Genomic DNA, 16,251 nt, shown 5'->3' on the forward strand with positions numbered 1-16,251 from the left:
GACTGAAAGATGCCACGTCCTAAAAGCAAGTAATAACATTACATTAGATTACGTCAGATCTTGATCTGACAGGCACAGGATGAGAGTTGACCAGATGATGAGCTGAACACTCAGAGGAAAACTTAATAGAGCACATTCTTCTACTAAAATGGCGAAAGCCTTTTTGTCCAAACCCACTGAAATCATTACTACGCTCATGTTAACCTTGGTAGATCCCAGGAGGATAAAAAAATAAATGTGCAGTGCTGACTATAGAAATAACCAGAATGAAATTTTCATTCTCCATGTTACCTCAGCAGCCTCCTTCTCAAATTTCTCAATGGTTCTTTTGTCGATTCCTCCGCACTTGTAAATGAGATGGCCGGTGGTGGTAGATTTGCCAGAGTCCACATGGCCGATGACTACAATGTTGATGTGAGTTTTCTCCTTCCCCATTCTTCAGTACTTCTCTTTAGGGTCAGATGTTACTTTGAGGGATTGGAGAATAAAAGCAGGACAGCAGTTTGTGAAGGCTGCATAAGAAAAGATAGCAAGAAAGTGAATGCACAGTCTACAGCTGTATATTTCTATGTACATCTTGTGTTCAGAATTATGTTTTCCCACTTTGCTACATGTTACTTTATGTTTATCTTTTACTATGCTGTTTGCAAATATATACAATATTGTGCTCTGGTAAACCATATACTATTAAACTAAATTGCAATAAACTGAGAAAAGTGGCAAAAGTTGTTTATTATTCGATGAATATGTCTGACAGTATATTTTCATTAATAAAAAAAAGGTGCTCTTGTGCTTCTGTTGATGAACTCCAATATATATTTTTCACAGGTACTTTTATAGCAAGCTGCTCCTCAGCTAGGGAACAATAACAACGTCTGGGGTCTCAAGCAGTGATTCACTTATGTGCTTCCGTTGGCTCCACAGATAGAGGCTTCCCTATCCTGTTTTTTCTCTTATTTAAGGGCCATGAAAAGCATTTATCACCATCCATTACATTCAAGCTGCACATATTCATGCAGTGTGCACTAAGTGAAACATAACCTTGACTGCAAATCAAATTTAGCTTTTACAGACTCATCAGGATATTTATAGAAAAGCATTTAAGTAACATAAAAACAAATAGCAAAGTCCATCCATCCATTATCTAACCCGCTATATCCTAACACAGGGTCACAGGGGTCTGCTGGAGCCAATCCCAGCCAACACAGGGCACAAGGCAGGAAACAAAACCCCGGGCAGGGCGTTAGCCCACCACAGGGCACGCACATCACATCTATACACCAAGCACACACTAGGGACAATTTAGGATCGCCAGTGCCCTAACCTGCATGTCTTTGAATTGTGGGAGGAAACTGGAGCACCCAGAGAAAACCCACGCAGACACGGGGAGAACATGCAAACTCCACACAGGTCTCCTTACTGTGAGGCAGCAGCGCTACCACTGTGCCACTGTGCCACCCAATAGCAAAGTCTCTCCTAGTATTAAAGAAGCAATGTACTCTTTTAAAAATTTTAGCAATACTTTATCTTTAATCCTTGCTTGATTAAAAGACAGTATGAAAACACCCTGCCTTGCTTTTTGCTTTTTTTTTATAACAATTCCATCATTGTGTCAGTGCTCTTTTCAGCCATTTCTAGTTTTCTGTTTCTCCCCAGCGCACTGATACTGCCACTTTGACCAGGCTACTCCTCCTGCCGGCTATGGAATTAGATCTAATACTATTTGAGAAGTATTGGCAGCACAGACATTAAATTGGTTATGGAAACCAGTACCAGCTCTAGTAAACGTCATGATCCACATGTCAAAAACGGATGAAAGCTCTCTTTAAAAACCTCAAAAAATGCAGTGTTTCAAACAGTTGAAAAATAAGAAAGGATACTAAAAATGTAAATAGCATAAGTGCCTATAAGGCACAAGGCCCTGAGAAATTATTCTGTCTTTGTCTCCCTCATACTGTTGTCATTAGATTTATGAACAAAGACTAATCAGACAGAAAGTTTGCAATACTGCATGATTATTCATTTGACATCTCCTGTTCATTTTGCTTGGTTAATATTCAAGGTACTTTTTCCAGTGTCTGTATACATTAGTTTCTTATAAGACTGAAATTTGACAGCTACAGTGCATGTATGCCTTCTTATATCTCTAGCAGTAGATTGCCACTAGAGGAGAATAACCTGTGACTGTTGACAACGTGGCAGGGGCTTAGCCCTCCTAACCATTAAATGCCTCTAGAAGTGAAGCAGATACAATAGATACTGACATACTGCTTTATAAGGAGAGGGCCTGAGAAACCAGAGTGGCTTATGGGTATCTCTTCAAATACAAATTAAGCTTCCAGGTTGCACTGGCACCAAGGATTCTCTGCTACGGTGGCCCTTGAACTTTAAACTGCATCCTTAGAACTAGCTCAAAGAGCAAACCTGAGAAAAAAGAAAGAGTAAACAGGTGGATATGAACTCTCTAGGCCAGTGTTTATCTAGACAGGATTTGGAGAAAAAAGTAGTCTTAAAGCGAAGGCAAAGCGGTTCAGGGATGCTGCCCTCATAACACAGTAGTGGCACACCCAACACTGCTTTTGATTGGTGCTTTGGTTTAATTTTGTGCTTTTTTCTACTGCATCATTTACTGATTTTATTTACAGGTCAGGATGGCACATGCAGGTGACTGCTCTCATACTTACAGTATATAATGGTAAGTAGCACAGCTAAACAAATATTTTGACAGCATATTAAGGGTTACATTCAGTTTTTAATCATATAAATGTTACACTTAAGAACACACTACACAGGAATCAAATTAAACAGATTTTCTTATCTGTAATAAAATAAAGATCACTCTGTTTGTCTGTGTGTGAATCCAACTTGACTTTCACACCAATCTCAAGATCTCTGAATTTACTTGATTAATTCCCCAGCAGACTGAAGTCCACCCCACAGTCTAATATGCCCTCACAACAAATAGTTAACATTCAAACTTTTACGTAAATGATTACGTTTAATGTGTCACTTTAGGATCAGGTATTTTGGTTCAGAGGAAACCCTGATAATTTCTAGAACTGCCAAACAGTGCTACCTTCCAGCAGAACCAAAATATGGTACACCTTTAACTCAACCTTCCATTTTCACTATCCAAATTTTTTGATTAAATATCGTCTTTTACACTTGCATGTTTTAGAGTGTTGTTACCTGATGTTTCTCTGGCAAAATCCTAGACATATAAAATTAATATCTAAGAGGTTTGCTCCCATCAGAATTTCTTTTCAATTAAAACATAAAATAAAAAAGGATTAATGACCAAGAATCTATTTACTTCACAATCCATCATCAAAATAAAATCACATCTCATGGCTTACATATCTATAAACAGCCATGACCTCAGTTACACCAGTTCTTTCAAGGGATCATTTTATACAGGATCTAGTTTCAGATTGCTTGATAAATTAAAAATGTCTAAGTAAGGCTAGAGCTAGATAGAGATAGATAGATAGATAGATAGATAGATAGATAGATAGATAGATAGATAGATAGATAGATAGATAGATAGATAGATATATATGAAAGGAACTATATAATAGATACATGTCACTATAGATAGATAGATAGATAGATAGATAGATAGATAGATAGATAGATAGATAGATAGATAGATAGATAGATAGATAGATAGATAGATATGAAAGGCACTATATAATAGATACAAGTCACTATATGATAGATAGATAGACAGATAGCTAGATAGATAACATATATCATATACAGTTGCAATTAAATGTGTTATAGTAATAATAATACTATCAGCATTAGTACTCTCATTAATCATAATAATAGTAGTTTTACAGTGATATTACCATAAAGCACTATAAAATGAATTCAGAAACTGAAGTAACAAACTCCACCAATAATGAAATATAATAGTAACACCAGAGTTTTTTCAGTTTCTGTGCCTACTTGCTAGCCTTCCAAGGTTACACGTTTTTGTTAGATTCTAGCTGTATGAGCTGTACTTTGGCTACAGACAAACAACATTCAAAGGTGTAAACACCACTGCCTCTTGTGACGCAAATCAGCTTTTCTTACTTTTTACACACATGAGCACTTTCACACTCAAATATCATCGCTCTGCTGTAATTTTGTGTAAAAAAATACTGCATCTCTGCTTCTCAAAATGGCAACCATTCCCATATGAACTGGGCAGCACAGTATACAGTACTTGTCTGTCTGACACCTAGTAAAATTATGTTTAACCTGCTTAGCAGTGAGCAGGAATCCAAATGAAGCACTACAATCATAACCTCTTATACTTGAAATACTCCTCAATACATTTGTCACTCCAGAAATAACCTGTTTTGATTAATTCAAAGATACAAGTTATATTACTACAGTTAGTTTTTCTTGTATTATGTTAGCATCTGAGCATTTGAAAACAAAATCTGGCAAATGGGTGACTACTGATGTTACCCTTCTTGCTTTTGAAGGTGGTAAACTATTTACATTATGTCTTTTAGTTCCCCTTCTCCCTCAGCTACCCTTTAATATTCTAAAAGCACTGTTCCCAAGCAGGTGACAGACACATCTCTAATAGACTTTGACATAGTACAGTAACAGTGCTCAATGTTAGGTATTATGGTGCAGTTTAGGCATATTGTCTCTTACCTGTAGCTGCGATCTCAGACAGCAGGGACTATTAGCTCCAGACCAGTCAGTTTTATGTTCCTGGGAGGGGGTGAGAGTATTGGTCTTCCTTGCGCAATGCTGGCACCCCCTGTAATACAGCAATGCGGTAGCAGAGAAGGCAAAGCAAAGACTGCAGTGAGATGACTGCTGCAGGAAAGAGATGATTGCAGAGTAGAACAGCTCCAGCGGTTCTGCACAGTAATGGCGACAGCAGGGAATAAAAAAAGGCATAAATAGGACAGCAATTGTACTGACAGAGCCGAATTTGTTTCCTTGTAATTCAGTCTCTGGGTTTATAGAAAGATACAAATCAATCAAAACAAAACTGCTGTTTTGAAAAAAATGACTGAGCTCCCACCCCCTTTTACACCCCCAGTACAATACAATAATAGGCTGCATGGAGTGGTCTTCTTAAATTCCACTTAAATAATCAATATTCCTCTGATTTATACTGTTCACTACTTTAAAGGAAAACACATAATTTAGGTAACATACTTGAAAATGCAGAAATGGACATAACCACAAGTGCCTTTGTTAAAACAAAATGCATTGAATCAGGGGTTCTCAACCTTATGGAGTCCATGTTCAAGAACAGGTCTTTCTCTGTCTCATTTCCATTTAAATTGATTTAAAATGCTAATTATTTAGAACAAAACCAAGAGGTAAGTTGAAAAATTAAGGTATAATTATAGACAGAGGCTCTAAAAGTCTCTGATGCCTCCTTATAATCACATGCCATATGTGGGGCTAGACTGATGGCTAAGTTTGTAGTCAAAGGTTACAAATGTAAAAGAGTCTCTGACCAAAGCTAAGACATTGCTATCTCCAACACTCATAAACAGAACAACTAGAGAAAGTCAACTCTGATTTCCTTATGAAGAGACATGTGCCACAGGAATGAGAGCCACTAGTTTGTCCATTAAATATTATAAATTTAAAAAAATCTTGTCAAGCTCACCTATTGTACCTCACGTTTCTAATTAAAATTAAAAACGTGCGGGAAATTATTTTTACAGTCTGTACAACATCACAAGAAAAAGTACAGTAAACAATGTGATTAACAATTAATAGAAAAAGTGAAAACATAACAATATTTTAGTCCCATCAATACTGCATTTCCAATACACATAATTTCTACTTTATCTCTTAATATCTAGATTTTCCATATCTGACATTAGTCAAAAACCCAACATCTGAATTAGTCTCATGGGCAAAAAAAACAACATTTATTTATATAGCACATTTTCATACAAAAAAATGTAGCTCAAAGTGCTTTACATAATGAAGAATAGAAAAATAAAAGACACAGTAAGAAAATAAAATAAGTCAACATTAATTAACATAGAATAAGAGTAAGGTCCGATGGCCAGGGTGGACAGAAAAAACAAAAACAAAAAAACTCCAGACAGCTGGAGAAAAAAATAAAATCTGCAGGGATTCCAGACCATTAGACTGCCCAGTCCCCTCTGGACATTCTACCTAACATAAATCAAACAGCTCTTTGTATTTAGGGTTCTCACAGAAGGATTTGATGATGATGGTCACGTAGACTTCTGGCTTTCAGTCCATCAATGTTGGAGCATCATGATGCTTTGAGTAGGTGGTGGTGGCGCAGGCCGCCACCACAAAGAAACCGGAAAAAGAAACAGAAGAGAGGGTAGGGGCCAGTACAGATTTTAGAACCACCATGAATAGTTATTATGAAGAATTGAACATACAGAGTATCAGGATTAAGTTAAAGTGAAGTTATGAGAAGGCCATGTTAAAGTAATGTGTTTTCAGCAGTGTTTTAAAGTGCGCCACTGTATTAGCCTGGCGAATTCCTATTGGCAGGCTATTCCAGATTTTAGGTGCATAACAGCAGAAGTGCGCCTCACCACTTCTTTTAAGTTTAGCTTTTGGAATTCTAAGGAGACACTCATTTGAGGATCTAAGGTTACGATTTGGAATATAAGGTGTCAGACATTCTGATATATAAGATGGGGCAAGATTATTTAAGGCTTTATAAACCATAAGCAGAACTTTAAAGTCAGTTCTGAATTGCACAGGTAACCAGTGTAGTGACATCAAAACTGGAGAAATGTTTTTGTATTTTCTTTTCCTAGTTAGGATTCTAGCTGCTGCATTCTGCACTCGTTGCAAGTGATTTATGTTTTTTTTGGGTAGTCCTGAGAGGAGTGCGTTACAGTAATCTGGGCGACTGAAAACAAAAGCGTGAATTAATTTCTCAGCATCTTTCAGTGATATAAGAGGTCTAACTTTTGCTATGTTACTTAAGTGAAAAAATGCTGTCCTAGTGGTCTGATGAATATGCGATTTAAAATTCAGATTACAGTCAACAATCACCCCTAAATTTTTTACTTCCGTCTTAACTTTTAATCCTAATGCATCAAGTTTATTTCTGATAACCTCATTGAATCCATTATTGCCAATCAATAAAATTTCAGTTTTCTCTTTATTTAGCTTGAGAAAATTATTATTCATCCATTCAGAAATACCAGTAAGACATTGTGTTAGTGAATCGAGAGAGTCGGTGTCATCAGGTGCTATTGATAAGTACAGCTGTGTGTCATCAGCATAGCTGTGGTAGCTCACATTGTAATCTGAGATAATCTGACCTAACGGAAGCATGTAGATTGAGAAGAGCAGTGGACCCAGGATAGAGCCTTGTGGAACACCATATCAGATATCATGTGTCTTTGAGTTGTAATTACCACAACTAACAAAGAATTTTCTCCCTGCCAGGTAGGATTCAAACCAATTTAAGACACTGTCAGAGAGGCCCACCCATTGACTAAAGCGATTTCTAAGAATATTTTGATCAATGGTGTCAAATGCGGCACTCAGATCGAGGAGGATGAGAACAGATAAAGGGCTTCTGTCTGTTATTTACCCGCAAGTCATTTACTACTTTAACGAGTGCAGTTTCTATGCTGTGATTTGTTCTAAAACCTGACTGAAATTTATCAAGAACAGCATGTTTATTGAGGTGCTCATTTAACTGCATAATGACTGCCTTCTCTAGAATTTTACTTAAGAAGGGCAGGTTAGAGATGGGTCTAAAATTTTCAAAAAGGATTCTTTCAAAAGCATTGGTTCAATTTTCATAAGTTCAGTGTGGTAGCACAGCATGGCAGCACAGCATGGCCGGATACGCATGTCTGTCATGATTATGGTGGGCCACACCCTAAAACAACAGGATCAGGAGATGGTGGATTTGGAACATTATTATTGATGCTAAGGATATCTCACTGACCTATTAGTCAATAAGTGCACATCCAACAGAGTTTGACACAGATCAGTTATTTGACCTATGTGATGGCAAGCTGTTCAGCTCAATGTACGTATATCAGGGGTCCCAAACTCCGATCCTAGAGGGCCCCAGTCGCTGCAGGTTTTCATTCTAACCCTTTTCTTAATTAATGATGTTAATGATGTTTTTTGCTCCTAATTAACTTCTTTTGAATTCATTTTAATTGAGTTGCTCTTGAAGACTCAGACCCCTGAATTGTTTCTTTTTCCGTAATTAGTAGCCAAACAATAATGAGATATAAAATGAGCCAAAACATGACCAGCAAACTGTGTCCATCATACAATATCTGAACATAAAGAAAGATGAAGGAATCAGGAATGCTGATCTGCTCAGGTCCCGAAAACATTTTAACAGTGCTCTTAGAAAAGAGAAAATCGACAATTTCAGAAATGTCTGCCATTGCACAATAAGAGGAGCAACAAGACATGGAATTAAAGAACTGGTTTAATGAACAACAAGAATCAGAGCCAAATTAAGCAATTGGTTGGAGTGAAAATGGTTGGAGTTTCAGGCCCTGACTTAGTTAGTCTTCTGTTGGCTCACTCACTTCACATTTCATTTCTATTTGCGTGCCATTTAAGGAAAGAAATGAAGAAATTCAGGGGAACAAATCTTAAGTTAAAATTAATTCAAAAGAACTTAATTAGCAGCAAAAACAGTGCACTAATTAAGAAAAGGATCAGAATGAAATTCTGCAGCCACTGGGGCCTTCCAGGACCAGAGTTGGGGACCCCAGGTATACATATTGCCATTGCAGATGTGACAGTGGCAGTGATGGCTGCAGGAAATCTCTTGAACCTACTGGGAAAAATTTGGGATACACAGATAACAGTAACAAGCTGTCACAATATCAGTATTGGTGCCTTCCTCCACCACATTCACACAGATAAAGCACCCAGCATCCCTCACCATGTAATTGAACAGTGCCAGGGTGTATAGAGTGGTCCACATCAATAACCAGCACCATATGACCATGCAACAATAAGCTGAGATCATTTCACTTGACATGCTACCTGACATGACACGGCTATGTACAGCCACATAAAATCAAGTGTCACACACGCGCGCTTAGGAGACAGTCAACAAGCCCAGAGGTGAGCAATTCGTTACCAGATGAAGAGTTGTATTGCGGTATTGATGCCTCTCTCTCTAATTTTCCAGAACTAAAGAAGATAAATAGTCACTCACCTCCAACATTCAGTACTTCAGAAAATGGCTCCTCATGCACTTCCTCATCCACAACGTCACTTCCAGCAATGACATCACTTCTGGTCCTTCCTAGATGACATCACTTTCCGCAGCCAGATGATGACACCACTTCCGGTCCTCCATCGATGACATCACTTCTGGCTCCAGATGATGACATCACTTCCTGTCCTCCCCCAATCACATCACTTCCGTTCCCCATTGATGACATAACTTCCCTTATTACAACATTTCCTGTAGCCATTTTCTGACTGTATAAAAACGACGATCACCCATCCTTTGATGTCGAATGTTTGATGTTTTTTCATCTTTTGACCAGCGATATTGCACCACAGCAATATACGGGGCAATTCCCCAACTCTTTGAAAGTGTTTTGTGAATTAATTTATCACACAAGATTATATTTAGTCTTATATATGGTAGTAGATAGTGGAACAAATATGAGGAACTCTAAAAAGCCAACTATGTTTGCTTAATTCATTTGGGAGTTAACAGTTGGGAAGTACTTAGTTTGAAGTCCACCTAGACACTTTTAAGTGCCTGTGTGACTCCATGCCATGGCAATCATGTTTGTTTAATGTCGTGCTACTACCACAACATGCTACATTCTTGCTTATTGGTACTGTGTCACAAATAGCTCCTCTCTTATTTTTCATGTTTTAATGCAAATTGAACGATTGCATCTGATTGCTATTATTTTTTCTTCTCTACTATCTTGCTTTTTGTTAAGCAGTTTCCTATTGAGGAATAGACTGTGTTTTTGTGACACACATTATGGGTTTGTTTTTTCTTTCTGTGCCAATAGGAAATGATACATTATAACACTATTCCATTAGCTTGGTGACCAGACTAGACATCTAAATTCAAGTATGCTTTTCTGCTCCTCTCTAGACTGTTTCACTCCTACACAATAAAAAAGCACTCAAAAAATCTAGTTCAATGGTGCACATCTGCTTAGTTGGGGAAGACGGTATTAATAAAATTAAATTTACAAGTCATGGCTCCCTGAAGTCTAACTTAACATACAGTGATCACTGCAGAAAAACACAAGAGCTAATTCTTTATCCAGGAGCGGAGCTGTATTTGTGGAGAAAAGAGTCAAGGCTTAGAGTCACATTAGTTGCAATAGGAATCCTTTATTTTCTAACCGAGACAGAGGGGAGTAATTATTTCTTTAATACAGCAGAAGCAAATTAGACAGTACATTTTACATTGACATTTACCCACTACAAATCTACAAGGATACAATGCTTTATGTATTGCCTCTACTTAGGGCAGTGACCTTGCTGACAAGGATTAAGCAGATAGTCCAGCATCACTAGGCCACAGTGCCCAAGATTCGTACATTCAAGGGGAAACTCAAATGGACTTCATGTCATGTGCCCTAAGCTCTGGACCATCATACGTTTTTCTTTTTAATGTGTCTGTGACACATAGTGAGGGTAAATAAATCCAAGTGAATAAATAAATATCTACCATTGACTTTATTACAGACTGATCCATCCACTTTCTAAATCTGCCTGTTCTTAGTCATGACTGAAAAGAGCTGCTGTCAGACTCACAACATAATAACAACAACCCAAAGTGGATAACTAAATTGTACCAGCAGCGAGTCACTCAGATTCACACTGTTTAAAAAAATGTGTTTTGTTTATTTTATTTAGTGGACCCCAGGAAAGCATAGCCAGCCTTGACTTGCATGCATAGACACGAAACACAGTAGTTCAATAAACAGGTGAAAGGGAATGTATTTAACTAAAGAATGAATGAACAATTAAACAAATAATTTGCACACTGACACCAACCTAAATAAGCCCTAACATATTTAACTATAGTCACATCTAAAAAAAAACCCAGCAAACTCTAGACACAAAACAATAAATGGTAAGCACTCACGACAGTCCAAATCACAGTCAAGATTCACAGGTGAAAGGATTGATGACATTTCCCCAGTGATCAGCCTCCTGAATGAAATGCAAAGTTTGTTCTGCTCTACTATTGAAATCCGATTGATGATTCACAGATGACCACAGCGCACACCATATCCAAGCCAGGCGAAAAACACATGAACAAGTATTCATAGGACAAGAACAGCAATCCAGTAAAAAGCTGATTACATTCACCCCAAGGATTACAGTCTTCTCTGATTTGTCTTCTTGTCCTGTGCCTGCTTGTTCATATGGTCTCACCTGATGTTGACATCGTTTTCGTCTTTGGAGCCTTCCCAAATTCTGCAATTCATCACAGAGTGTACGCATTGAAGAAGAACAAAACTTTATGTTACAATTAGAAGGTTGTTTACAGGAATTCTAATTTTATTCATCTTTGGTATTTACATTTATGAAACTGAACTATGTTTGAACTGGATCATGAGTGTTTACCATCTTTCGTTGAGTGCCTAGTGTTTTGTTCATTTCTTTTGTATCTAGTTTTAGTTAATAATTAGTTATCAGGTTTCTGCATGCACAATATTTGTTCAATTGTTTTTCTTCATTCATTATTTATAATACATTCATTTTCATTTTGAATGAACTGCTGTTTATATGTCTCTGTTTGTGGGTGAATGAGTCAAGTAAAGGCTGAGTGCAGTCCTGTGGTCCCCTAAATAAAATAAACAAAACACTGTATTACAGCAGCATGGATAGGAGTGTCTTATGGCAACTATAAAATGTGATTTTATATTAATCAACATCATCTTCATAGCATCCCTCTAGTTACTGAAATTCTTTCTTTTTTTCCGTTGTGCATCCTGGTGCACTGATTTAAAATCAGAAAAGCAATGAGAAGAATGACAGTACTAATGTTTCTTAGGTGCAGTTAGTTGTCAGGAGTTAAATTACTTTATTTTTTTTTATCATTTTTAAGAACTGTTTGTTTTTGGGTGGTTCAGCAATTGGTGAATTGCAACAAAGCATTCAGGAGAAGAATGATCTTGGAAACTTCAGAAGTAAATACTTTTGACAAAACATACCCATTCCAATCCATTGTGGTGAAGAGAAGACAGTATAAATGAGCATAGGAGAATGTGGGATGTGGGGCAGGTCTCCACACATCACATTCACAGCTCCCAAGCAGGCAGGGGTGAAGAAGAAAAAGCAGTGTCCAGCGTCAGAATAAAATCAGGCAGAGTAGAAAGGAAAATGTAAGCACTTCTCAGAAGAAAGGGAAGACAGCTGACAAGCTAGTAGCAACTGACACTTTCTGTTTTCTGCCAACAAGTAAAAATAAACATCTGGCACAAAACTGGAATTCCAGCAGCTGAGAGAATTTAGGCAAATGTTCCTACGTGAAAAAGTGCTTGGATCCTCCACTCATGGCCTAGTCTACAGGTTTAGCCTTTCTGAGCCTGCAAAGATCTTTGGGGAGGCAACCAAGAAGCAGCTGACACACTATAGGGAGCTCCTTTACGGTGTCCCAGATTGCAAATGATAATGAAGCACACCAGAAGGCAGTAGCACAGCAACACAGAGCAACAATACAAAATGTGTTATTGTAAATGATAGACATTTTTTAACCTGAATAACTCAGGGAATAAGTTGGGAAACAACTATACCAGGAAGACCAGCTTGCATGTTTGTCATGGAAATCCAAATTTCGCATAGGCAGGAAGCCTTTGTGACAGCATCCTGAGATAACCCTTCATGTTGCCTATACGGGCCTCTTGGGTTTTGGTTACATATAATTGCACATACTGTATTTGCAAGCCTGTTGAAGTACACCTCTCGAAATACAACACCATTAATGGAACTGATCCTCTTTAAAATCCTGAGAGTGGCATTTTACTATACTAGGGTTCAATTTAAGGAAATTTGGGGGCAGGCTGGTTAGCATATTGGTACATCTTGAAAGTCTACAGTACAAACTCATACTTTTAGGTTGGATGGTAGCTCTTAATTGCAATGTGAGTAGGCATATGTGTTAGAGTGTCTTTTCCTCCATAATTTTATATTCCTTTTTGAGGAAATCATTTTTAGTTTGATGCTTGGTTGCTAAATACAAAACTGATAATATTAAGGAATGCTTTACTGTACGTCTCTTAGATCAAATAATATTGTGCTTCTAATACTTATTCCACTGTTGCCCCACCTGTGGTTTTCCTTATAGGCCTTCAACACATTATTATTTCAATATGAGGAAAGCACTGAAATGGATAGAAAGGTGGATTAATGAATTGGGACATGGATGCAGGTGTAGAACACAAAAGCAATCCAATCCAGTGTACAGCAGAATTTTTGTTTCAATGAAGGTGGAATGTGAACGATTCCTAATACACACAATTAAATAAATGTACACCACTGTTGCACTTGGACAAGAGGTGGGAGCAGTATACATATTAAGCGTGACACTGTGCTTTATGATTTTAGCTGTACTAATATGATTCAGTTTGTATTCAAAGGCAGTACAAGTTGGGCCACTGGCATCATTCACCTTTACAGATGAGAAGCTTCATTTTCTTAGTATACTCTTCAACACCAGCTATTCTTTAATTGGCTGACCACTTAAACCTCATATCTCCAAACAATCCTTGATATTTTCTCTGAAAGGTAAAGAGTTCCTTTTAAACTCTTGACAAACAAATGTACTATTTTTAGAATTTGGCGTGACCCTACAAATAAAGCAAAAAACAGGAAGACACCATAGGTGTTTGTTCTAATTGGGATAACAAGCAATTACAGCAAATTTCATTAGGTGGCCTGTATTCCCTTTTCAATCTGATCATTACGCATCCCAAAATGCATTGCAGGCCGAGAATAAGAGGACTTTCACTTATTTGAAAGATTAGGCTCTCTCATTCATCTCTTAAATGTCTGTGGATTCGGAGTTGTGTCATCTTTTATTTATTCTGTGTGATTTAAGAAGAGGCTGAAAGCCACTGAGAAGAGTCAGGTCTGCATAATTCATGCAGTAATGTGGAGAATGGAGTAAGAATGTGAAGCAGTTTGTATAGTAGAATGGATTTTTTCCTTTGTGTACATAAAAAGGAGGCTCACATTCCTGATTTTACCTTTTGCTCTGTTGGAAACCTGACATTAAGACATTATTTTTCACATGTTAAAACTAGCAGTTTTAACATTAATTGCTGCCATTTTCAAGAGCAAGGCAATTTTCCTCTCCTGCTGTTAAACTATACCATTCAAATATTTTTCCCATTACACTCTCTACACCTTGCTTTTTTGTCATCTGCATTAGCCATTTTAAAAAACAAATCACGTTTTTAAATTCTTTTTGTAAACTATCAAAAGGCTTGGCTGTTTCTAGTCAGAGTCTGCTCTATGGCCTTCTAAGAACAATATTTTGCAGTTTAGCTGCTACTGTAAGACAGTCCAAGAGGAGAAGAGCAGGTCAGCTGCATATGTTTTGTTGTTTTCCTTCTATAAAAAGCCCATAGCCTAAAATAAAAGAAGTGTGAAGGACTTGCATTCTTTCATTCAATGCCACTGGCAATGGAGCTCCATGTTGACAGACTATGGAAGTTCAGCAGTGCTGTAAAGTCTGCTTTAAACCCACACATTGTAGAATCAATATAAATGTGAAAACTGACAACAATCAGGCATTTGAAAGCAAGATAATTCAATAATAAGGCATTTACATCTGCGGTGGGTTGGCGCCCTGCCTGGGATTGGTTCCTGCCTTGCGCCCTATGTTGGCTGAGATTGGCTCCAGCAGACCCTCGTGACCCTGTGTTTGGATTCAGCGGGTTGGAAAATGGATGGATGGATGGTATTTACATTTCAAAGAAAATGATATATTTATGCTTATAAAACAATAAATCAATGCTACTGGACAATTGTTGAGTGGGTACTCCTTATTTTAAATGTGAGGTGTTGAAGAAATAAGAAATCTGAAACAGGAACATTTTTCATATTAACATTGCCACCATGGAAATCAACCAGATCGTCAAGAAGGTTCGTGCAGGACTCCTGAAGAAATGTAATGCTATGTGAATCTGTCTAATTAATTTTAATCTGGAAGAAAAGTTTTAGTTAAATATAATCAAACCATCTATTAAGGCAAACAAAACTGTACAGTGCAGCATAGGGTGAAGAGTATATTAGCAAGGAGTCTGAGTGCCTGGACTTGTGAGAGTACTAATATAAACCAAGATCCAGGCCTTTAATGACTTCCTGGGCACAACCATCAGCAGTGTGTTTGTCTGTAGAGATAGTGTCGACCTCATCAAGAAGTTTACTTACCTCAACAGCGACATTCATGTTTCTGGTGACTCTTCAGTAGACGGATTAAGAGAGAATGGAGAGGGCGGGTCATGAGGTGGCTGGAAAGGGGTGTATGGTGCTCCTGATGCCTAAAATCCCTGGCTATAAAGAACCAAACAGATGCTTTCAAAATGGTTTCTACATATTGCTTTTCAAGAGGCAATAAAAAGGAAAACAAAGTCCAAATTGAACTCCAAAGAATAAAAATACAAATTGAATCCGAGAATGTTAGCTGAACAGCACAAGCAGGTAATCTCTGAGCAATAATGCTGAGGCATCTCGGATCTTATATAGATTAAAGGTGGTCATACAGCTGCAGCGTCTCCCTACATTCAACATACAGAGCACAAAGAAAATCAATATAACACAACAATACAAAATGATTAACAAGCAAGACAGTACTAATTAAAGAATTAAACAATTCTAAATGAAAGAAAACAAAAACATGCCCAATGACAGGAACCCAAAAAAAAATCATAAAAACAACAATAAAAACAAATGAAATACAAAGAAACTAAGAAGCCAGAGACAGAGAGCTGGTTAAACCATGATATCTCCTGGCAAAGCCCAAGAAATACTTTTTACACACTGAAAAAGTGTAACTATGAAATCCGCAAGAATGTATAATAAAAAGGAAAGGCAAGCAATGTAATAAAAATAAGTATGAATAAAATCACATACAGTGCATCCAGAAAGTATTCAGTGCATCACTTTTTCCACATTTTGTTATGTTTTATTCCAAAATGGATTAAATTCATTTTTTTCCTCAGAATTCTACACACACACACCCCATAATGACAACATGAAAAAAGTTTACTTGAGATTTTTGCAAATTTATTA

General features: G+C 37.4%; 1 protein-coding gene across 1 annotated transcript in view; it reads right to left on the reverse strand.

Annotated features, from left to right (window-relative positions):
- The window catches only part of LOC120514258 (elongation factor 1-alpha 2), a 29,993-nt gene extending 25,236 nt beyond the window's left edge, over positions 1 to 4,757 (reverse strand). Inside the window, exons 1-2 of the mRNA XM_039734538.1 lie at positions 4,657 to 4,757; positions 292 to 512 (exon numbers count right to left, since the gene is read on the reverse strand). Of these exons, the coding sequence (XP_039590472.1) occupies positions 292 to 435 (144 nt within the window). The 5' untranslated portion in view covers positions 436 to 512; positions 4,657 to 4,757. The remainder of the gene's footprint in view (positions 1 to 291; positions 513 to 4,656) is intronic.
- Between the last annotated feature and the right edge of the window lie 11,494 nt (positions 4,758 to 16,251).

The sequence above is a fragment of the Polypterus senegalus genome, chromosome 14 (assembly GCF_016835505.1).
Source record: "Polypterus senegalus isolate Bchr_013 chromosome 14, ASM1683550v1, whole genome shotgun sequence".
Classification (NCBI taxonomy): Eukaryota; Metazoa; Chordata; class Cladistia; order Polypteriformes; family Polypteridae; genus Polypterus; species Polypterus senegalus.